The 23,774-nt window shown below is 43.3% G+C and overlaps 1 protein-coding gene across 1 annotated transcript in view; it reads left to right on the top strand.

The window, feature by feature from the left end:
• LMX1A (LIM homeobox transcription factor 1 alpha) overlaps nucleotides 1-23,774 on the top strand; it is a 143,006-nt gene that overhangs the window by 94,736 nt on the left and 24,496 nt on the right. The window contains exon 3 of the mRNA XM_063106805.1: nucleotides 6,251-6,483. Coding sequence (XP_062962875.1) covers nucleotides 6,251-6,483 — 233 coding nt within the window. The remainder of the gene's footprint in view (nucleotides 1-6,250; nucleotides 6,484-23,774) is intronic.

The following is a 23,774-nucleotide window of genomic DNA, read 5'->3' as shown; positions in this document are numbered from 1 at the left end:
CTTTTGAAATGTTCTTGTCTCCTTATTTACAGAGGAGGCTTCCCAACCCTGTAAAAAAAAAACCATGAAATGTAAAGATGGGAGTGAATTAAAAAATTATCCAGCCTAGTGGGTTTCAAATATGCTTTAGGAGCAAAATGCTTTCTTCCAATAATATCTTTTCTAGCGATTTATACATACGGTCAGTCTTGGCAGGGGGTTGTGTGTGTGTGTATCCATATATATCATCTCTTTCATCCTTAGCTGTTTTATATTTATATATGTTTGAGTGATATGATTCTGGAAAAGATTTTGTTTGAAGAATTACCGTAGCAAGGCAGTGCCATGCGGAAACACTATCTGGAGACCCGGATTTAGGTTCAGGCAGAGTGGGCTTCTCTGGTTGAAAGTGTGGGGTGAGGAGACATAGGGAATAGAAGCATATCTCCTCCCCAGCCTCTAAGATCTTAACAGCACTGATATAAGGTAGCGCCTTTCCATGAAAAAGAAAAAGGAAGACAAGACAATTGTAGCCCAGAAAATGCAGTAGCTTTTCTGAGGTCCCACAATCAAGCCAGAATCCTCAAGCTCAGGTCTTCTCACTGCAAATCCTGTGCTCTTTCCTTGAGTCAGGTCACCTTTTCCTCTTCACTTTCCCCCACGGCACCTGGCATAGGGCAGGGCAGATTGGAGTCGGTTACAGGCACTACCACTTCACTTGGATGATCTCAGCTCATGCTGGGGAGAGGATGAGGGACCCACGACTTGGTCTACATCTGCCTGCAGCACCATCCTCTGCCTGCAGCACCATGAACAATGCATCTTGTGGGTTCATCTCCTGGGTCAGTGCTGCATTCTGTAGATGAAGTCACGCTTGTGTTGAAGCTGGGAGGAGTTGGTAGAAGAGCTCACATTGCTGAGCAGGAAGTGTTCTGAGCCATGGGGCTCAGGAAACCCTTAAGCACCCAGAACCAATTTTGGGGCAAAAAAGAAAAACCCGCAAGCGTCAAAAAACAGAGGCAGGAAAAATAAAAATGACTAAAAATTATGTTACACCTCATAGGTCACAAAGTACTCTCCCTGTATGTTCTCATTTAATCATCTCCAACCCAGGAATGTAGGCATCGGTATTGCCTTTTACATCTGAGCAAACCGTGGCTGCAAGAGATGACACAATGTGCCCCAAGTCACACCACTTGGAAGTGGCAGAGCCTGTGAATCCAGGCTCTCTCACCAAAACTTAGTTGTGCATCTTGTAATTTGTGGCTGTACAAGAAGAGACTTAAGCAAGGCATTGAATGGAATTTGCGGTGGCCTCTACTTCCCTGCCAGGCAGAGTGAGTGGGAAAGAGAGCAGAAGAGGAGGTAGAGCCTGAGAGAGGAAAGGAAAGAGAAAGGAGAAGACTTTGAGATTCTGTGACCCTCTAGCCTAAGCCAGGTGGGTGGGCCTCTCCTTTTTGCCATTCCCAGCTATTTCTCTCTGCATATCCCAAACACATCCTACTGTGGTCATTGGTTTAGAGCCTGCTGCTCTTTAACGACAGAGGTGGCCTTATTTATCATAGTGTTTCCAGCACCTCGCCCACAGAGGGCAATCCATAGAAGGCCAGCTCTAGCTGAATGCTTAGTCCCTGGGCCAGGTACTGTACCGGATGCTTTTTCATGAGGTAGATGCCACTATTTCCATTTCACAGGTGAGGGAATTAGATGCAAAGAGAAGATAAGCAGTTATTCAATGAGCTTTCAGGGGCAGGAGAATTTATAACAGTGAGAAAAGTAGAGCGTTGTTATATATGCCTACGTGAGCTGGATGTTTCTGGAAACCTTGCCCAACTTTCCAGGGCACAGCCAGTCTGCCAGGCTCTGAACCCAGAGTGACATCTCATTAGCATTCAGAGGGGGATGTACCCACAGGGGACGCCATCCTGAGCATCAGGAAGATAAAGGCTGTATTTTAATTATGACCTGGACTTTTGAACAAATCCTTTTCTCTGCTTGTCTGAGCCTTAGAGAAAACAACTTGTGGGAGGTGTGCAGTCGGCAGCTGGGTCCACAGTGGTACCCAGACAGCTGTGTACACATCTGGCACACAGGTGGCAGACTGCATGTGCCTTTTCTCCTTGAATTGCTCTGGGGTTAGTGAGGTAACAAGAGCCAAGGTAGTAAGGTGAGGTTGACCTGGTTTGGACCCAGAAAGGGAGAGCTGATAGAAAGAATGGAGGTAAACAGGACTGCCCCCTCTTCTGGTATGTAATTTCCAGTGACCACGGCCATTTCAGGATTTGAGTCCAGACCTCCTGCCACTTCCTCCAGCCGCTCCTGAGTCAACATGGTGGGCTTTCTTTGTTGAGCTCACTCCAACCCTCCCTTCTCCAACTTGGGGGAAATTTTTGGAGTGGGGGATGAGATTAAGATGGGAAGAAAAAGAGGAGGAGATTAACAGGCTAGAAGTTAGACAAGCACAGATGCTACCACCTGCTGCTGCAGATTCTCAAGTGCTTGTTGACTCCCTGGGAGCGTTTGCCTGGAGTCTGTTTAACAGCTCATTCCAGGGGAAGGGGAAGAAAAGGAGGGCTTGGGGACAAAGGGCCTTTGACTGGCTCCTGGAAAAGTGTTGATTAGTTTGCTCAGGTTGGCAAACAGTGACTAGGGACTTAGGGCCCAGGGATGAACCGGATAGATTTTCTGCCTGGTGCACAGTGTCCAGCATGGGGGAGGTAGTAAAGGCAAATATTCGAGGGCTGGTGTGCCCAGAGGTTCAGGCATAGAGAGAAAAACCACACTGGACAGTAGGAGGAAGGGAGAGGACAGGGAAGGGCTGCTGGTACCAGGAGTTCTGTTTTGGGGGTTCTACCATACCTTGTTAGTGGTGAAAGAGTGACATCAGCCCCTTGGACTGTCCTCCAACTTCATCTCTCTTTCTGAAGTTGAGAGGCAGAGGAGAAGCATATCAAGATGAGTGTTTCTGGGGTGCTTCTGATAGCCAAGGGCAGGGAGGACTGGGGTAGTGGCTCAAGACCTGTGTTGAAAGTAAGACAGCATGTGCATTTCCCCTCCCGCAGACTGGCCTTGTCCTGGGAGGCTGTTCCCTAGTGGATTCATGGGAGGCAGCTTCATTCTCTTCTCCAGGCCTTGGCTTCCGTCACTCAGAGTTTTCATGGCCTCTCGCTTTCTTGTGCCAATCTCTGTGTAATTTCTCCTCGGGAATTCCTCCTTCGCTTCCTCTTCACTCCACCCTCAAAACTCTTCCCTTCCTCCAGAAAGCTTCCAAGGTAAACACACTGTGCACATGTATTGACTTAGAGTCATAAACTAGTACAATTTTAGAGTTGGGAAGTGATTAAATATTATAATGAAATGTACTACAGCTTTATGTCATTCTATTTTGTATTCATAGGACATTGCTTTGTACTGTTCTTATATTTTGTTTCCTAAGTAAATACCTACAGCAGATATTATCTATCCATCCATTTATTTGTTTATTTACTGTCTCTCCTACAAGCACGTGAGCTCCATGGGGTTGAGGATTTGTCTTGTATCCTCCTGTGTCTACAGTGCCTGACATATAACAGACACTCGATATATCCTTGTTTACGTACTTGAATACTATCAGGGTGGTGGTTTTTATTTTAATTAATTATTTATTTATTTTTTTGCCTCACCTCCCTGTTAAGACAAAGAGTGTATGGTGTATTGTAGGACTCACAGTGAATGCTTCTGAATAAATGAAAGATTGAACGAAAAGAATAAATATTGAATGAATGTGTGAATGAACTTTTTAGATGAGATTGTCTACACTTAGGCCATCGTGGTAGTTGGCCTGTCTATAGGAAAATGCTCTTCATAAATGTTTTCTTAGCTCCTGCCAAGGTGGAGCTCATGAGCAGAGCAAACTGGCATCAGCTCCCTGGATATACTCTGAGTCAGCCTGTGTCTGTCTTTGGGAAGAGGGAGCAGTGTGGAGTTTTATGTGCTTACTCTGGTCTTTCTATCCCTTCTTCCCATTCTCTCCCTTACACCATCTGACCTTCATACATCTATTGACTCCTCTGGTATATGGAGACAAACAGAGAGTGTTTTTGAGAGAGTTTTTTCTCCCCAGTGTGCTGCTGCTTTAAAAAAGAAAACGATTCTTTATTTTGGAAATAGTAAAATGAGTGCTATGATGAATGAATCCCAGAGATACTTTTAGAGTATATTGTCTCTGTGCTTATGACAAAGCTTTGACAAACACAAGAATGGTATCATCAGGCAATTTGAAAAAGACCAAAAGAAACAGAGAGATCAGATGTAAATGTTAGGGCTTTCATAGGCTGCCACGAACTGTTATTAATCTAGGGTGACAAGAGAAGAGACACCTTTATTGGGTGCTTATTATGTGTTAGGTCCTGCACTAGGCTCTTTACACATGTTATTTTAGAAAAAAAGTGAACAAATGAGATCCATGGGTCAAATCAAATCAGCTTTTGTTGAGTTCCCCCATGTACAAGAGGCTGTGGAATATGTGAGTATTCCATAGGCCTTGTTTTTGAAATACGAACTGTTGACAAGATAAGTTATAAACATGGGAAAAGTTAAATAATGAAGCAAGATTAAAATGATATTTTAAGTCAGCAATGATGATAAAACTTTTGGAACTGGAAGAGATGATCTGGCCTAAATGTCTTTAACGACAGCCAGAGGAAAGGAGGTGCCTGGAGTGAAACAGTTACCTGCAGAACTGGCAGCAGCACCCAGGCCTCCAGATCCCACTGCTTCTTGTGTTATAGTCCCGAGACTTCTCCAGAACACTGTGAATGACCAGCACAGACAGTTCACGGTACCTGCACTCAAAGGCTTCAGGCTGGGGCAAGGAGATTAGGGCAGGATTCAATGAGAAAGAGGGAGCTGCTGTGTCCTGGAGGGTGGTTTGGATTCAGATAGATTAAACAAAGAAGGAAGGGCTTTCCAGGAGGGTGGAAAGGCATGAACAGCTCCGAGGTGGGAAATGAGGAGCATCGTCATCATTGTCACCTGCCAGCTCTGACTCCAGGAGCCAGGGGGGAAGCCCCCACGCTTCCCTGTCTCCCAGCTGTGGGTTCTGCGCCCTCTCTCGTCTTCCCTGCTGCTGCCTGAGTGCTGACCCTGATCCCTTCTCGGCTGCTCACTCATCTCTTTACCTCCATTTCCATCCCACCTTTCATACTGCTATGAGTCCCTTTTCCAAAACATGTTTTATCATCTGAAAACATTGTTCAGTGACCCCTTATTGCTTGTCAGATGACATACGGCACCTTATGGTAGGATCCGATCATGACTTACCTCACCTGCCACCCCTCCTGAGGCCCTGCCTCGCACCTGGTGTTGTACACCCCATGGCCTGAGCACACCGTGCACACTCACAACTTCAGGACTTCACACGTGCTGTTCCCTCTGCTGGGAATCCCCGCCCCCCCATGCCAGCCTCCCTTTCTTTCTTCCTACCTTCTGTTTGATTGAGATTTACTGAATACATAATAAAATGCAAATACCCCCAGTCACCCACTGTGAGTTAGTTGTTTTCCCCTCTCTACTCACTTTAATTATTTGTATATGTCCGTCTCTCCCATTAGCCTGAATTTATTTCTGGAAGGGATTTTCTTCTATTCACCTTCACATCACTAGCACTTACTGCTTTTGGCTAACTTATACTCACATAAACATTCTCTAAGTGTTTTGTTGAAAATAAAAGAAATGAAAGAAGAGTAAAGTCCTGAGGGATAGGCTGAATCCACTGAATGTCAGGCTGGGAAGTTGGGGTGTAGTTTATCTTTCAAAAACTAGAGTACACATCTAGGATCTTACACATTTGGGAAACTTGTTAAAAATTCACATTCTGGGGCCACACCCTTTTACCTGTTGGTTAATGGGAGTGGGCCTGGACATTTTTGTTACTGTTATTGTTGATTTAAGTAATAAGCGCCCTCCAAGATTCTGGGCAGCTGTCTTGGCACCAGTCTATAGGCCAGCCTTTGGGAATACTGTGTCATGGACCACACCAAGTACATCCTGGGCATTCGCTCAGATGCTCTTCTTCCAGTGTCTCTCAACTGTTCTTTGCTTAAGCCTTTGAGAGAGTAACTCAACTGAATGCTTTAGTTCAACCTCTTCAGGGAATAAATAACCTGGATTTAAAGTAAATTCCATTCCAAGCATCCTCTTCCCAGTTCTTGGCTCCTTTTGCTGTTGACTTTAGGGGCCCATGCCAGGCCTTACTCACTGTGCATATCCTCCCTTTCTCCCCTGCTGCCAGGCTGTTTGCTGTCAAATGTGGGGGCTGCTTTGAGGCCATCGCACCCAATGAGTTTGTAATGCGAGCCCAGAAGAGCGTCTACCATCTGAGCTGCTTCTGCTGCTGTGTCTGTGAGCGACAGCTTCAGAAAGGCGATGAGTTTGTCTTGAAGGAAGGGCAGCTGCTCTGCAAAGGGGACTATGAGAAGGAGAGGGAGCTGCTCAGCCTGGTGAGCCCAGCAGCCTCAGACTCAGGTGAGTGCCGTGTGGTGGGCAGGGCTGCATTGGGGTGGGTAGAGTGAAGTGGGGTGGCCATCTGCACTGCTTCCTCCCTGGAAGGCCAGCCTCCAGGGCAGCCTGTCTCCATGGCAAGGCAGTTCTGTGTATTACAGAAACTTTCTTAGTAAGCTCAGAGTGATCTCTTATCAGTTAGTGATTGCCATAATGATGCTGTGTAACAAATTACCCCACAATTCCATGGCATGCAACTGTGGTTACTTACTTACACATTCACAAGTCGCTGGGTAAACTGGAGTGACCATTCAGTCTTCAAGTCAGCTGGTGTCTGCTGATCTCAGCTGAGCTTAGCTTCAGGTTCAAGACCAAGGTCTGGTCTGCTCTGTGTGATTATTTCAGGGTCTAGGTTTGAGGAGCAGCAGCTACAGGGCAGGATCTCCTGGCAGTCGCAAAAGTACAAAAAGGCATGCCTAACCAAACAAGCATATGTCGGGCCTCTGCTCACATTGTATCTGCTAATCTTTCATTGGCCAAATTACAGGATGAAACCCAAAGTCATGGTGAGGGGAAATATACTCTGTGCAGCACAAAGCTCTGCCAGACTTACATACATCATTACATGTTATGTGTAGATACATAATACTGTTAAAGGAAATGATGAATTGGAGCCAGCAATTCAGTCTACCACAATATGAACTGCTCTAAGCCTCTGTTTCCTTGTCTGTCAAGTGGGAAAGATAGAATCCATCCAAGGCTTGGTGGGTCACATAAAGAAAGGAACCAGAATATATTTGTTCTTCCTCCTCATCACCCACCTTATCTTCCACCTTGAGGGGAAGGGAAAGAGGGGAGACAAAAGAAGTTCAGCAATTTTACAGAGCAGATTTCACAAGGCCAGAGAAATTATATGAAATCAAAGCTGTCTAAATTTAGTATGGAATGCCTTTCCAGAGTGTTATTCCCCACAGTGTAGAGTTTGCCATATCCCCAAGACTCTGTGAGATCCAGTGAGGTGATATCCATATGACTTCCTAGTTCTTGCCATTGCCCAATTCCAGTCCAATTCCAGACCCCTTGACACAGCTTCCCAGGCCCTCTGGAAGCTCACTCTGCCCATCTCTTTCACCTCTTTGGGAGCCTGTGGTCCCTCCCAGCCTTGCTGGATTCCAGCAGCCATCAGTGTCCCCCACTCACTTCCAGACCTGAAAGTCCTGTTTCCTCTCTGCCTCTCTCCCTCTTTTGTCTCTTTAGCACATCCTCTAGGTTTCCCTCTAAATGCTACTTCATTAGGGAAGCCTCTTATTCCTGGTGCTGAGTGAGTTTACCCTTAATTTCTCCTGCGACATTGATGCCACTTGATGGTCGTTGCTTGTTTGGTTGTTTCTCATTCCTGTCAGAGTGCTAAGCACCATGAGGGACAGTGTGTGTCTTATTTACCACTGCGTCCCCAGTGCTTAGCACAGTCCTGCCACATTGAGGGTGCTCGATACCTTCTCTGTTAAAGAGTGAATAAACACATGAAACAAAAGCACCATGGCCTGCTGATTAAGCTCAACAGCTTTGGAGACAGACAGATAGGTGCCTTATCCTGGCTGCAACACTGTATCTGTGTGATTCCGGGCAAGTTTCTGAACCTCTCAAAGCCTTGATTTTTACACCTGTGAAATGGTGATAATCGTGCCTATCTAACAGGTTTACTGTTGAGGAATAAAAGAAATAATGCATATAAAAATCCTAGTGTTCAATAAAGGCTGGTGCTTAACATCTGCTGGTTTTAGTCAACATCTTCATAGCCCTTGTGTTTTGCTTCCTTTCCCTCCCACTTAGTTCTTGCCTGACCCTGCTTGCAGCTTAAGTAAGCTGATACCGGGACAATCCCAACTCCTACTGGGCTTGTTGGTCTTAAGTTTTCCTGGATTTGTTTTAATTTGAGGCAAATTTCTCCTTGTCAGGAACACTGGCACTGACATATTGAATATCTCCTTCTGGAGTAATTGGGCACATTCTAATGGCCTCTACTTGGCACAAGAAGGTCAGCTTACCCTGCCATTTCCCTTCAGGTGTCCTGCTGTGGCCACCCACATAGACCTCCTCCCCAGGACATTACAAAATCTTCAAGTTCCCAAAAGGTTTAGGTGCTGTGGTGATCAGAATACAAGCATGACCTTAGAGAGACACGCATACCCAGAGGGACATACCATTCTTCTGCATATGGAAATAAATGCTGTGGTCTAGCCTTTCTTGATACACCGTTGTGTGGGGCTTCATCACTATTGGCCCCTATATTAGAGGTTTACAGATTTTTTCTTGACTACAAACTCATTATGAAGCTTTAGTGTATTGTCCCCCTGCCCCCTTCCACACTGCTCTGCAAAAAGAAAAAAAAAAAAAAAGGCAATAAGGAAAAGCTGGATCTAAGCAGCATTAATAGATTAATAGAATTGTAATGTTCAGAGCAGGAGAACTGCAACAGGTCCCCTTTTCTGACCACATTTCCAGCACTATGTTCAGTTCTGGGAATTTCTCTTTGAGGCTGATATTGACAAATTGGAGCTTTCTGGTTCATTCATTCATGTATTCCATTTGGTAGACACACCTTGAGTGCTTGCTTTCTGCTAGTCTGGAGTCATAATATGAATGAAAAGAATGGTGTGGGGGTTGGAAGGTCTCAAAACCATGTCAAATGAAGAATTGTAGATATTTAGGCTAGAAAAGTAAAGGACATAATTGTTGCTTTCAAATGGCTGGAGCAGATCTATTTTTTTTTTTCTATCTTTAGAGAGCAGAATTAGAATTCATTCATTTAATTATTCAGCAAAATCATCGAGTTCCTATACTATAGAGAGAAAGGTGTAGGGAAGCAATTTTTGACTTAACGTAGAGAATGTTGAAATGGCATTCTAATGATTAGATCTAACAAAGAGTAAAACTACTCAAGAGATAGCTCCTCTCCTTCCATTTGTTGAAACTAGTACTGGCAGGGTGGCTCTAGAGGACAAGACCTCTGTTGTGCCTTTCAACCCTAAAAATCTATCATTATTTATGTAGTTTTAAATAAAGTGACATCAAAGTCTCAACCAAAATCAAATATCTTGTCTGTACCACTCATTTTGTCATTTGTATAAATGCTATGTGTCTTGGATCATAAAATGTTTTTTTGTGCCAAAGCTTGCTTCACTATTGAGGGGACAAAATTCTAGAGAACAGCGTTGTAGCTTTAATTCCTATGTTCCCTTCACAAAGCTTAGCATAGTGCCAAGAGAAGAGTAAGTGATCAATAGTACCTAATGAGTTGAATTAAATCTTTGAGGAAAGAAGTCCACCTCTTCTTAGGGGTTTACAGAAAGCAAACAATTTTAGAGTTTGTTTCAGTACAGATACAATTTCTCTTCTTGTTTCTGTCCTGAGTGCCTTATATAATGTAGGTGCTCAATAAATATTTGTTGAATGATTGACTGACTTGTCGTCTTTAACATTTTTATCAATGACTTGGAGGAAGACACAGAAAGCAGGTTTATTCAATTTGTGGATGACACAAACCTGGCAGGGAATGCTGGTGTGGCAGCTGAAACTCACAATGTTCAAAAAGATTTTGACAAGCTGACGGAACAGCGCAAAGCTGGCGAGATGAAATCCAACCACCAGTTTCCAAAATTCAAGTGTAATTGTATGAAATGGAGGCTGTTTTGATGGGATTCCACGTGGAGTTGCAGTTGATGATAAAGTCTATAGGAGCCAAAAAGATATATGCTGCATTGGTAGAACTAGAGTGTCCCTAACAAGTAATTGTAGTTTTTCTTTTTTACATTGGTCAGACAGAGCACATTTAGATATTTGGGCTAATTTTAAATGGTACATTTTAGGAGGTCACTGGCTAATTAGAGAGAGTCTTCAGGAGAGTGATTAGCTTGTTAAATGATAAATAACTAAAGAAACTAGGTATATTTAGCTTTGTAAAAATAAGGCTAAGGGATATATGAGAGTCACACCCAAGGTTGCAGACCTATGTACTAGGGGTGAAATGAGAGATTTTGGTTCAATATAGGGTAGAACTGTGTCTGACAAGGGTGCCCACTGGACTGCCTTTATGGGAAGTGAAATTGCTTGCCTCTTAACATCTTAATTGCAGTTGGTGGAAGACGGTATTAACCTGCATCAATGACCTCTGGGGCTGCTTAAATGTAGGATGCTAGAATCTATGGTTTTATGATAATGACTTATCTGACTTACATAGAAGTGTTAGACGTGTTCACAGATACATGGGACACTGAACTCAAGACATCTTCAGCTGTTGGATTCTTTTTTCTGGTGTGATTCAGCCTTTTATGTCCTGGTCCCTTCTTTGTCAGTGGCCTTGAAGTATCCTTCCAAGCAGATAAGTGGAATTTGTAGCCAAAGTCAGACAATTTTCTTTAGGGCTCAGTGGGCAACTTGGATGCCCAGGGTCTCCAGGACAGACTCCGTAAATTCATGCCTGTGCTCTTCCATGCCTGTGCTCTTCTCCTACACCAGCGAATCTCAGGCTCTTGCAATTGGTAGGCATTGGATGTTAACTAGCTCATACTCCATCAGATGCTTATCCAGCCCACGTGTGAATATCTTCAGCCACAGGGAGCTAAAGAGATATAGGGGAAAAAACCCAAAGTGCATTTCCTGCTCTCTACTCTCCACTCAACACAACACTTCTGACACCAGATGTATGGGTTTTTTTGCCCAAACACTAAGCAATTCTCCACCAAACACCAGCTGATGTCCTTTAACTCAATTCAATTCTGACATGATCTGCCTGGAGATAGTATCAGATTCCACAGGTTAAGGGCTCAGTCCTACAACATTGCCCCTCCTGCCTTCAGATTCCAATCGCAAGTAATAGATCGTCACTAATAGTTCTGACTGATTGGCTATATATCGGGGTTCCCATGACCCCTTTTCAGGTTAAATTAATTTGCTACAGTAGCTCACAGAACTCAGGGAAACTCTTACATTTACCCATTTATTACAAAGATATTTTAGAGGATACAAATGAACAGCCAGATGAAGATACATAGAACAAGGTATGAGCATGGAGCTTCAGTGCTCTTTGAGCGTGCCATTTTTCAGAAACTTCTGTGTGTCCAGCTATCTAGAAGCTCCATGAATTCCCATCCTTTTGGGTTTTTATAAAGGCTTCATTACATAGTCATGATTAATTACATCATTGGCCATTGGCAATCAACTCAGCCTTCATCCCCTCTCCATCCCCCTCTCCCTTCCAGAGGTTGGGGTGTGGGGCTCAAAGTCCTAACCCTCTAATCAGGGATCAGAACCCATCCTGAAGCTATCTAGAGGCCCCCAGCCATCCGTCATCTCTTTAGCATACAAACAATACTCATCACTCAGAGATTCCAAAAGCTTTAGGAGCTTTTTGCCAGGACACTGGACAAAGACCAAGTATATATTTCATATCACAGGAGCTCTTGGCTTCACATCCTGAGTATAAATTGTCAGAATTAATGTATTGAGCCCCAATGTCTGTCTCCATGTGTAACCTCAAACCTTGGTCTTGGCTCTACTTTCAGGAACTCATAAACTAAGTCAGTCTTCCCTACATGTGGTAGCCCTTAAAGTTGAAGACAGAAATCTTCCCTAAGATCTAAGAGAGTTTCTAATTCTTCTACTTTTCTTTCTATTTCTTCCTCATTATTCCAACTGGCTCTTACAAGAGATTTTTTGCTCTATCTGTGCAAATACTACTGTCTCTTTAAACAGTACCACCAAGATTTTCCAAATGTGGTCTGAACTAGCACAGTGTCATTATTATTCATGGATAATAATGGATACCATATTCTATGGATGTAGTCCATGTTTTCATCAGCTGTTTTGACCTGGGGGTGGAGGCAGGGGCCTGGGGCCTGGTTGTGGACGACCACCGTGACTCCTGCTGGTCCATGTTGCACTTCTTAATTATCTGCCCCTGTTGTCTTCACATTTTCCTTTAAAATCAGAGATCATCTGAGAGTGAACTGTGCAGCAATTTTTTTAAAGTTTTATTTAAAAAAGTTTGAAGTCAATTTAGACTTACAGAACAGATGCAAAACAGGATAGAAGTTCCCATATACCCTTCATCCAGCTTCCCCTAATTCTAACACTTTATACAACCATGATACATTTATAAAAATTAAGAAATTAACGTTGACATAGCACTATTAACTAAACTATAGACTTCATTCGATTTCACAAGATTTTCCACTAATGTTTTTATCCAGTCCAGGATTTAACCCAGGATACCAGATTGCATTTAGTTTTATGTTATATTTATGTTAAATTGCCTTCCTTTTTTTCCTTATTTTGGGATCACTGAAGAATGTCTAGTCACAATTTCACTTTTAGCTCCTCCCCCCAATAAAATCTTTTACATTTTATTTCCTTTTAGCATCTCTCACCATAGGATCAAACTGTGGTATTTTTGCTTGTTTACTTGCGGGTTTGTTTACAATTCAAACATTTTCCTTCCTGAAAACCAGTATGCATTTTAGATTATGCCTATGATTTATTCCTTGGCTAAGGCAAGCCTCCTTTAGGTTCTCTACTTTTGCAGAAAGATTTTCCCAGAGGAAGCCTGGGTTGTAAAGTCCCTGTCACGAGGGCTCCTTTCTGCAAAGGATGTTCTATGTTTTGGATTAATGCAGTGATTCCATGGCCTCTGTTTATCAGGTAGTCTATATTGCACTGCAAGGTTTATGCTCTGGAATTATCCTTGTCAGTTCATAGCCATGAATTTTACAAAGCAAGATATAAAGGAAGAAGTCAGCAGGAGTTATGAGAAAGCCTCATTCTGCATAGTGTAGTGCGAAGGGCTAGGGCTCTAAAGTTATGCAGCCTGATGTGAGTCTTGCCTACATTCACAAGCACTGCAAGCTTGGGCAAGCCACTCTCCCTCTCCAGGGCTCTACTTCCTCATCAGTGAAAAGGGGATTATAATACCTCTTTTGTGGGTTGCCATAAGAACGAAGAGAGGTACTATAGATTAAGGACCTGGAACTTGGTTGGTGCCCAGTGAATGGCAGTCACCATTATCATATCCCGGTGCAGGGGCTAGAGTGTTTCTAGGGGATCATGTCTCAGAAGCTTATTTTGCCAGAGACCCATCATTTCACAGACATCTCCTCTTCTTTGCTCTTCTGATTTAGACTCCTCTGGATAGCTGATCAGGGGCATCTTGCAGTAGTACAGACAGAGGGCCTGTCATTTTGGGTGGCTAGAGTGCACTAACTGGAGGTAGCTGATTCACACCATGAGCCTGCATGTCCCAGAGGCACTCCCCAGTTTCTGAACATTCTAAACAGCATTGCATCCTTCAAAGTCAATGAAGAAGACCAGGAGGAAATAGTTTTGCAGTTGCTTCTAGAACTTATTAGGAAGTTCAAGCAAGAATGGGAAGGATTTATCAAACTTTCTTTTATAGAGTAGGAAACTGATGCTTATAGTGGTTATGATTTGAGATCTGTTGAATGCCCACGTGCTTTTTTATTCCTGAACATAACATTTCCTGATATATAGTAATCCTGGGGGTGGATCTCTCTGTGTCTAGGTCTGAGGGTGGTGGTATGTCTCCCATCTTTGAATGAGTTGCTTTTGGAGTGGATTAGATTTTTCTCCTGCTAGTCATTGAGTCTAGAAAGAACATTGAATCTGACGGTTACCCATTAGTGAATGCACTGCACATCTGAGGCCAAAGTCACTCTTTTTATTCCTGAATAGGCCTCTTAGCGTTGCTCTGTTACACACCATAATCTAGGCAGCCACCTTATCAACTTTTAATTCAACAAGTATTTCTTACAGATATCTACACTGTGTCAGACTCTGTGCTAAGTGCTGTGTTTTAGTTACAGAAAAAGAAAGGCAGAAGAGTTAGTGAATATTGAACAGCACTGTTGAGAAAAATATCTCAAAGCCAACATCCTAATGTTAGGGGAACAGTGGGGCAACTTTATGATATAAAGGGGCTGCAAGAGGGAAAAGGAGACAATGCATGGAGCTCAGTCTTGCCATTCTTCCCTTTAAAAAGTAAAGGGGTGAGTCATTTGAAAAAAAAACTGTAAAAATACTGATAAACATTGTATTTGTGAAGAAATGTATTTAAATCATATTTTATATTTTCCTTTAAAACAGTGCTTTCAAAGACACTACAGCACTTTTTAGAAAATTTTAACTGCAGCTTGGTAAAAAATACATTTTTAAAAATCATGACTCAGTATGCACATTCATATGTGTGTATATGATATAAATTTCCACACTTAGATTGATTCAATGCTTGCCCTATATACTGATATTTTCTATTCTATTTATATTTTAATTCTAGTCTTAGCTTATTGTATTAATTTCATAAGCTACAGATGGATCAAGGTTTGAAGTTGGAAAAATACTGCTTCAAAGCACAATTATTTACAAACCTATTCCCTACTTTTGGAGTTGGTGTAAATTCCTTAAATTTCAAGCCAATAAATATGTTTTAAACATACATACTGTGTCAAGTGCTGAAAATAAGATGAAAGACACAAAAGATATCATCTCTGGCCCCGAAGACTTGGTGCAGTGCCTTACATACAGTAAACATGTAAGAACTGTTATTTCTTTTTATTATTATTATTGAGACATGAAGAACACACATTTTTATATCAGGGCTTGCAGAAAGGTCTTCATGGATGTTTTCTGATTTATTAATCCAGTATCTCTGGATGGTAGGCAGGAGGCAGTTGTAATTGCCTGAGCCTTTCGGGTTGTTTTCAAAATCAAGTTTTGTCTCTTGTTAGTATCACAGCCATAAAATTGACTACCAGAGTTACTTGTTGCCCTCAGTCTAAGGCTCAGCACTTCTTTTCTGTACTAAACCTTTGTCTTCTAGTGTATTTGTTTTGTCTTCCTAATACAGATGGATAAATAAAGACACAGGATACTCTAGTCGGGGATAAGCCAGAATAAGAACTTAATTCTACCAATTACCCAGTCAGGACACTTGATACTAAAACAGAGGAGTTCAGCCCTTGCTATAATTGTGAGTTGGGTAGAGTTTATCTTTGGTGCTTAAAAAGTTACAGGCAATATACAGATTGAGACAATGCATTACCTCTTTTTCATTGACTGTAATTTAGAAATGTGCTCACACAATTTTGATTAAAATGAATAATAATAGCCATAATTTAAAATTAGTGAAGTTTCTTTGTAGCACATTTATCTGTAATACTGAGCTGTCTGTGTGCATTCATTTCTCCTGCACACCTCTGTAAGAAAAAAATGGTCAAATGGACAATTGGTCATTTGTGATTTTTGCATAATGATTATGATAATGATATAAACAATTATTGAGTCCTTACTCTGCACAAAGTATTGCCTTAATCACTTTACATGAATTAACTAACTTGATCTTCATAGCGAGCTCATGAGGAAGGCAATGTTACAATTATTCTGGTTCTATAGATGAAGATGAACAAAGAGAAATTAGTAATTTGCTTAAGGTCCTAAAGCAAGCAATTGAAAGAGCCAGAATTCAAGTCCAGGCAGTGTAGCTCCAGAGCCTGCATCATTAAGTTCTATGCTGTGTTGCCTAGTCATCGAAAATGTATATGTATATGAAAATGCACTTGACTTTTGTTCTCATGTCTCACTGACAGCTCTCCCTGGCTGGCTATGGCAGGGCTCCAGGTACTCAGTAGGACATACTACTTGAGAGATCCCGACTGAAGAACCTTTCACATATAATTAAAGCAGTGAAAACAAGGTGATTTGAACTGAATTTACAACCCCTTTCAAAATTAATCACAAGTTCACTTTCTGTTCTAACCTCTAGTTCCTCTTTAATCATTACTCACTATCACTATACTTCTTCTGATGGGCACCTCCTATAAGGGAATAGCCTTTGCAGCATCCAAAGACAACATGGTATGTGAATGTGGAAGTACTTTAAAAGTGCACGTAAGGTACTATTATTAGTTTTTTGGTTTGTCTGTTTTGTTTTGTTTTTATGATTACCCAACAAACTTCTGCTTCTGCTCCTGTAGCTTAGCTGATGGTAGCAGGAAAAACCAACTGGCTTTTTTTTTGTCAAGAGGTATCAGCTGTGCAAGCCACAGCCCTCATTAATTAAACAAATAAAAGTATGACAGTGGAGTAAATCAGTACATATCAAAACTTCTTCTAACAAGCTTCTTCTACAAGCTGACCTGTAATGTCCCACCATCTGTTATAATCCCATTCTCAGGAGAAATGTACTCAGATTTGTTTTTCAGTAGCAGTGATGACATTGTGCCTCTTTGTAACCACCTTTGCAATGGGTCCTCTTTGGGTGCAATGGCAAGGCTTTGAGTAGGACTGGTGAATGTTAGGCGTGCAGTCTCTGGACATGCAGAGCCAACCCCTGAGTTCAACCTTTCATTACCAGGGACTCACTTTCTTACTATCATGTAGTGAGGGTGGGGGAGAGGGCTCAGGGAATATGCTGGTTTTCTTGCACTGACATTCCAGCCAAGCCTATCAACTTTAAATTTCCAATCAAGAGTTTTCGAGATGGATCTGAAAATGCTTTAGACTATTTACTAAGCAAATGAAAGAATTGCCTCCGATATTTCCCTGTGCCCTTGTGTCTGTGACCGAGGAATAACTCCAAAATCCAGTTTACTAAGGATTGGTGGAACACCAGGTTATGGCTTCCTCTGAGTACTTTGGTATTTGGTGCTCTAAAAGTATATGGAAAACTGGGTAGTTTAAGAACTGTTTGATTCTTAGTGGTGCAAATACATGTTTGCACACTGGGAGGCATATGTGATTTTTTTGGTGATTCTGATCAGGGATTTGAGTTTTATATGTGCGTGTGTGTTTGCAGTAGGTGGGAACAGTGGACCCAACTGGTGTTTAAGGTGAAGTGTCCAAGTATTCCTTCTTAGGAATTGGTAAGGGTAGAAGACAGTGGCTGAACCCACTCAGCATCCATTCCATTCATAGAAATTTGCTGAGTACTTGCATCGGGTGAGGACTGGGTATGTGGTGTGAAACATATAGAAGTACATGTGGTTCAACCCATGAGCGAATATTTTTGAATGCAGACTTAGTAACAGGCCTATTGTAGGTGCTGGGGTGATAGCTCTGCTTTCACAAAGGTTACATTCTAGTGGAGACAGTCAATAGCCAAATAAGTAGATACAGAAAATATGCTCAAATGAGGGTTACCCTTCAGTGTAGCCACCCCATAAATCTTATTATACTTATGAATTGAAAAACAAAACAAAACAAACAAAAAACAACTTTGGACTCCTGTGGAATGGGCCTTGGGGATTTAATTGGTCTGAGATGCAGCCTGGCATTTGGAATTTAAAAAAAAAACTTCCTAGGTGAGTCTAACATGCAGCCAAGGTTGAGAACCATTGCCCCAGAAGAAGGTAAAGCTCTAGGGGATGAAGTTAGGGCCCCTCAATCAGTCGTTCTTCCCAGTTGCAGAGCTTTGGCGCTTAGCCAGGAAGATTCTGGAGTTAAAACCGAAGGCGATATTTTCCTTACAGTGAGCAGGTGTAGTCAGGGTTGTGAGAGGTAGCAAACAGAAATCCAGGGTGCATGGATAAATTTGAATTTTGGATAAACAACGAATATTTTTGTATAAATGTGTACCATGCAATATAAAAAAATTATTGTTTATCAGAAATTCACATATCACTATGACTCTGTGTATTATCTGGCAGCTCTAGGCATAGTGAAAATCAAGGGGGGAAGGGGTTTGTGCCCAGCAGGGGGGTGATTGGTGCTGGAGCCCACAAGGGTGTATGGGTAGATGTTTGATTGACTGATTGACAGACGATAGGGAGAAAGAAATGTAACACTGTCCCAAGACACCCGTGTTCCCGTTTCCTTCAGGTACGGGGGCTTGGCTCCAGCCCAGCACGCGGAGGCTCCCCTCTCCTGGGCCTTAGAGGAAGGGCGGCGGGTGGCAATCTCTCGTTACCTCGGCAACTCCCCCCTGCCGTTTGCTCACAACAGTTTGAATTACACCCCTGCCAGGCAGTCACCCGTCCGATTTTTTCTCTCTCTAGCCCTGCTCTTCCCTCGCAGCCCTCAGGCTGGAGGCCGCGGCGGTGCCAGGCCAGCCCGGGCGAAGCTTCCAGGAGGGAGGGCGGTTGGGCCCGGGTCGCGCCGCAGAGCGAGAGGTGCATTCCCCCGCGCGCTTCGGCCCGCTCTTCAAAGGCGCTTTAGAAATGTAAGAGGCCGGCGCAGGAGCACACACGGACGGCAGTTTTATGAGAAACTGCAGATAAAGAGCCCGGCGGTAGGGCCATATGTTCCCCATAATCTCCAAAGCCGTCACTTCAATTAGAGCCTCCCCTGAGCTCTAATGCCCAATCCTGAGTAAACAAGCCGCTCTGAAAGAAGAACTCGCTTTCCAATTAAAAGTGTACTAACATTTCTCCTTCCCTTAATGCCCGCGGAGCAAAGCCCCGCGCGGGCGGAGGCGCGGCCGGGTCGCGGCGAGGTCGTCCCCGGTCCGCGCCGCCCCCCGCCACCGCGCGTTCCCAGGTGACGTCAGGCGGGCCCGGGATTAGGCCCACCCTGCGCCCCCCGCGCCGCGCCGCGGAGTTAATTAAAAGTAATGCCACGGTAAATCCGCCGGCTCTCCGCTGGCCGAGACGCGCTTTCGGGCCAGCCTGCGACAGGGGGCTTTCCGAAGCAGGTGCTGGGGATGGGTGTGTGTGTGTGTGTGCGTGTGTGTGTGTGCACGCGTGTCTGTGCGTGTGTGCGTGTGTGTGTGCGCGTGTGTGTGCGTCTGTCTGTATGCGTGTGTGCGTGCGTGTGTCTGTGTGTGTGCGTGTGTCTGTGTGCGTGTGTGTGCGTCTGTATGCGTGTGTGTGTGCGTGTGTGTCTGTGTGCGTGTGTCTGTGCGTGTGTGTCTGTGAGCGTGTCTGTGCACGTGCGTGTGTGTGTCTGTGTGCATGTGTGCATGTGTGTGTGTCTGCGTGTGTGTGAGTGTGCGTGTGTGGCTCTGTGGGCGTGTGTGTCTGTGTGCGCGTGCGCGCTAAGAGGGCGGGCCATGTAGATGTTTTGGAGACTGAGATTGCTTCGCACTTCGCTCTCACGCCTCCATCCCTTGCACTTGCACTCAGAAAGAGACGGACAGACGCACACACAGGCCACCTGAACCGTGCTTTCCTTTTGGATCCCAGAGTTTGGTTTTAGCGTCGTTTGTCACATGTATTATTTAGTGCATAGTCTCCTCCCGCTGCTCATTCTCTTTCCTTCCTGCCCCAACCTTGACAATTCTAAGGGCATACATAAATGGTAGCCAGATGTGAAGTTACTTAAATACCAGGAAAGCAACCTAACATCTTCTGGCATTCTTCAGGAGCTCTTTAGAGTGCCTCTCCGAACACTGCAGGCCCTACAACCTCTGCATTATTGCGCTCTAAAACTTGGTATCTATTGATGTTTTCTGTCAGCAGGATTGGTGGAAAGTTGTCTGTTTTTAGATGGGGGAGTGATTGATAGATTAACTTTCTGGCCTACTCTCTATACCATGAAAGAATCAAAGAACTGAAGCCATTATCTGAAAAATTCCAGAAACATCAATAAGCAGAAAATCCTCACTAGATCATTCAGATGCAAATGGTTTTACTTCTTTCATGAATTATCTACCCAAGTAATTACTTTAGTTTTCAGTTTGGCCTTGGCAGTGAAGATCTCAGAGAATTAGTCTCACTAAGTCCATGACTGTTTATTCCTCACTCTCTGATTGATGCTAACTAAATTAAATTGAGACCAGTTCAGAAAACATTTTGAGGGCCTGTTAGACACTGGGTTAGATACTAGTGATTACAAGAGGAAGGGAAACCACCTCTGTGTTCCAGGCACCCAGGTTCCTCAGTGGGTAAGAAACCCCTGTGACAAAGTACAGTAAAATATACATGAATGTTATAGCAGAGATACAGAGTGAGATGGGATCATAGTTTCCCTTGGGGTGTGTGTATGTGTATTAAGGGGCAGAGGACTAGGTACTATTTGGAAAATGTTTCACAATGGATATAACATTGTAGTTAGGACTTGACAGAGTAGGTAATTTGCAGGTGATGAAAAGCAGATGATTATGTTAGAATAATGGTGTACTGAGTTTCAGAGTGGGGTTGTACCCATGTATATGAGGAAAGGCTGGATTGTAGGGTTCCTCTAGGGTACTGAGATCCTGGTGTTATGAGGGGTAAGATTGATGCCAAAATGTGAAGCGTTTTGTATATATTATTTGAATATATTTTGATCATTGTGGGAAGTTTGATCAGAAGTTTCTTAACAGGGTTGTGATGTTACTCAATCTTTTTTTTCAAAAGAGAAGTAGGGAGGTTGGATTGGATTTGAGGTGACACTTCCGGCAGGGGAAGGTGAACAGAAGGTTATTTCACTGTTGCAAGTGAAAGGTGAAGGTTTGAACCAAGGCACAAATTAGAGAGGTTTCTGAGAATTCACTCATTCCTCTATTCATTCAATACTTAGTGAATCCCTGCTATGCGCCAAGCATCCTTCTAAGTGCTGGGGATAAAGTGGTGAAAACAACAGCCCAAGCACTTGCCGTAAGGAAGCTTAAATTCTAGAATTTAAATGAGCATTAAATATAGAATATAGGAAGAGAGGTTGAAATCGAGGATGACTTTGAGGTTTCTGAATTGCATGAATGAGGATTTCACAAGAAGAAACAGAAAGTTCAGAAAAGAAAGAGGCATCTAGATAATGAATTCAGGTGGGGCATGCTGAGTTTGAAGGTCTTTGTGGACCAGTGGATGTGAGCTTCTGGTGGGCAGCTGAACACATGGATCTGGGGTTCAAGAGGGAGGTCAGACACGGGTTTGGGAGCCACAGCAAAGCTGAGGGTTTAAACTAGGTAGTTTTTCACCATTGTCTCCACTGATGCAATTGTCTGTGTCTGCATGGCTGTGGGAAAATAAACTTGTGAGGCTTGTATAAGATAATATATATAAAGTGTTTATTATGGTGCCTGGTGCAAAATAAGTGCTCAATAAAGGAAATTCATTATTATACATAAGTATCGGGGATTTTTGCTGATCCTTTTCAGACATTATTCATCCACTGGCAAAGGGGAGTGAAGAAATCCAAGATGTGGCCACACTTCAAGGACATCTTCCTGACTCACCAATGTGCCCTTTTCATATGTTTGGGAAGCTGCATGTTAAGGCTGCTTGACAGTGACGCAAGGAGTCACAGCTGGCATTACCTAATCTAACAGCTGGGGTGTGACCAGAGGGAATTTGGGTTCTTGAAGGAGGGACAGAGGACACCAAACACAATTTCTGCAAAGCAGAACATGCCAAAGGGAATGTGACACTAATTCCAGCACTTTCCCCAAGAGTTAGTTTGGATCTGTGTATATGAGGCAATCATTTGATTTTGAATTGTGTTTATTTTCTTCTTAAAAAAACAAGTACAACTCGGGAAGCTGCTCTTCATCTTTGCAGAAGTGTGTGCTTTCTTAAAAGACCAAGCAATGACGCCAGAAGCCTCCTCCTCTGAAAAAAGTACAGAAAATGTTCATCCTCCACCAATTCTTCCCTTGCCAGTGTCTCATGGTTCTTCAGGATGCTGAAAGCCTACTCCATGTAAGGGAGACCCATTGAGACCTGGTTTGCCCTTCAAGACGCTGGTAGAGCCATGCGCTGGCATTTTCTGTTGCTTTTCTGAAGTTTGAGGTAATGAATGGGAAATGCCTCTCTCTCTTTGAAGAGCCCTGGGTCTCTGAGCTTAGACACGATAACGCCCAACGGGAAGGGCTTAGGACAGGGCTTCACATGTCCCTGAAAGTGGCAAGGCTCCCCTGGGCCAATCCATACCCTCATCTGGGGCCCTCTGCTGCTTCAGGATAGGGGTGTATCCCCAGCCTTCCCCACTCCATGGACCTCGGAGGCTGGTTTCACAGAGCCCACTCCCCAACCCCTCAGCTTATATTCTTTGACCTTGGCTATACCCAAGGATCAGTGGGACAGCAGAAAGAGATTTTCCCTTCTCCTTGTCTGAGAGAATCCCCTCGAGAGTGCCTTTTCAGATGCATACAACATACTGGTTTCAGTCGCTGTGGTGCCTGCAATGCATTTGATGAGTCTGTGTGGGCAAATTTCTAGTAATAATATATTTGTAATCATTAAGGTTTCAGAAAGTTGGGAGAAACTTGTATCAGAGCGTCTCAAAGGTTAGAATTCTCAAATTATAAGCTTTAGAATTTTCAGAACAGGTTAAAAGAAGTCTATTATGTCAGTTTAAGTAGTAGAAAAAAGGATTATACCAATGTAGTCACAACTGCAATTTTGTACCAAACAAAGGTTCATAGGAACTCAATTAACTAGAACATTCAATTAGGTAGAATATGCCATTTGAAATCCTCCTTTAGTATAAAGAGGGAATTAATCAGAAAATAAGCTGGTATGGAAGATTTATTTCAAACAACTATGAAGAAGTGTTTTCCAGAGTAAGTCCCCACTCAGACCAATCTCCTATACTTTCTACATGTGCAGTTGTATAAAGCAATGGCTTGGGTTGAAGACAGTGCCCTCAGGACTCACCAAAAGATTAAGAACCATCAAAAAATAAAAATGAAAAGATTATGTCTACAAGCTCTGTTTAGTAAACCAGGAAGATGGAATGATTTACTTTATAAAACTTTTTAATCAACAACTGTTAAGAGTGTTGCTGCTCACACTTTTGGATTGAGTGCATGGAGTTCATGAGAATAGCCCATTCCCTGAGCAGTGGGCAAGTTTCTCCAGTCTGCTCTGCAAGAGCCTGAATTTGAACTGCTGAGGACTGTCTCCTCTGGCCACCTATGACAGATATTTGGTGTGGGGAAAGAGGACTGGATCTGAGCCAAGAGACGTGGGGCCTAGATTTGGGGCTACTAAGCAGGCATATGATCTTGGACAAGCTCCTCTATCTATTTGGGACTCAGTTTATTTATCTGAGGAAATATGAATGTGAAATCATTGGTCTGGATATTCTCCAAGTTTCTTTATTCTAGGAGGCTGCACTGTTTCCCAGCATGTCCCACCAAGGGGCAGCTGGAGGGTAAGTCATAACTCGAGGTTCACGTGATTTGTGAATGGGGCAGTGGGAACTCTATGGGGTCCACTTAGCTCATACAGGGAGTAATTGTCTTACGTGTAGGGCTGGTCCTGCCACCAGGAAAAGTGAAATTTGAGATATTCAAGGGAGAATGTTAAGACTCAGACTGCCATCTAACAGCGAATTGGGGATTTTTCCTAGGCATTGCCTAAGTGACAGCTGCTAGAGCTATCCACATT

Source organism: Cynocephalus volans, chromosome 8 (assembly GCF_027409185.1).
Source record: "Cynocephalus volans isolate mCynVol1 chromosome 8, mCynVol1.pri, whole genome shotgun sequence".
Taxonomy (NCBI): Eukaryota; Metazoa; Chordata; class Mammalia; order Dermoptera; family Cynocephalidae; genus Cynocephalus; species Cynocephalus volans.
Note: the sequence above shows the minus strand (reverse complement) of the source record. Positions and strands in the feature narration are given on the sequence as shown.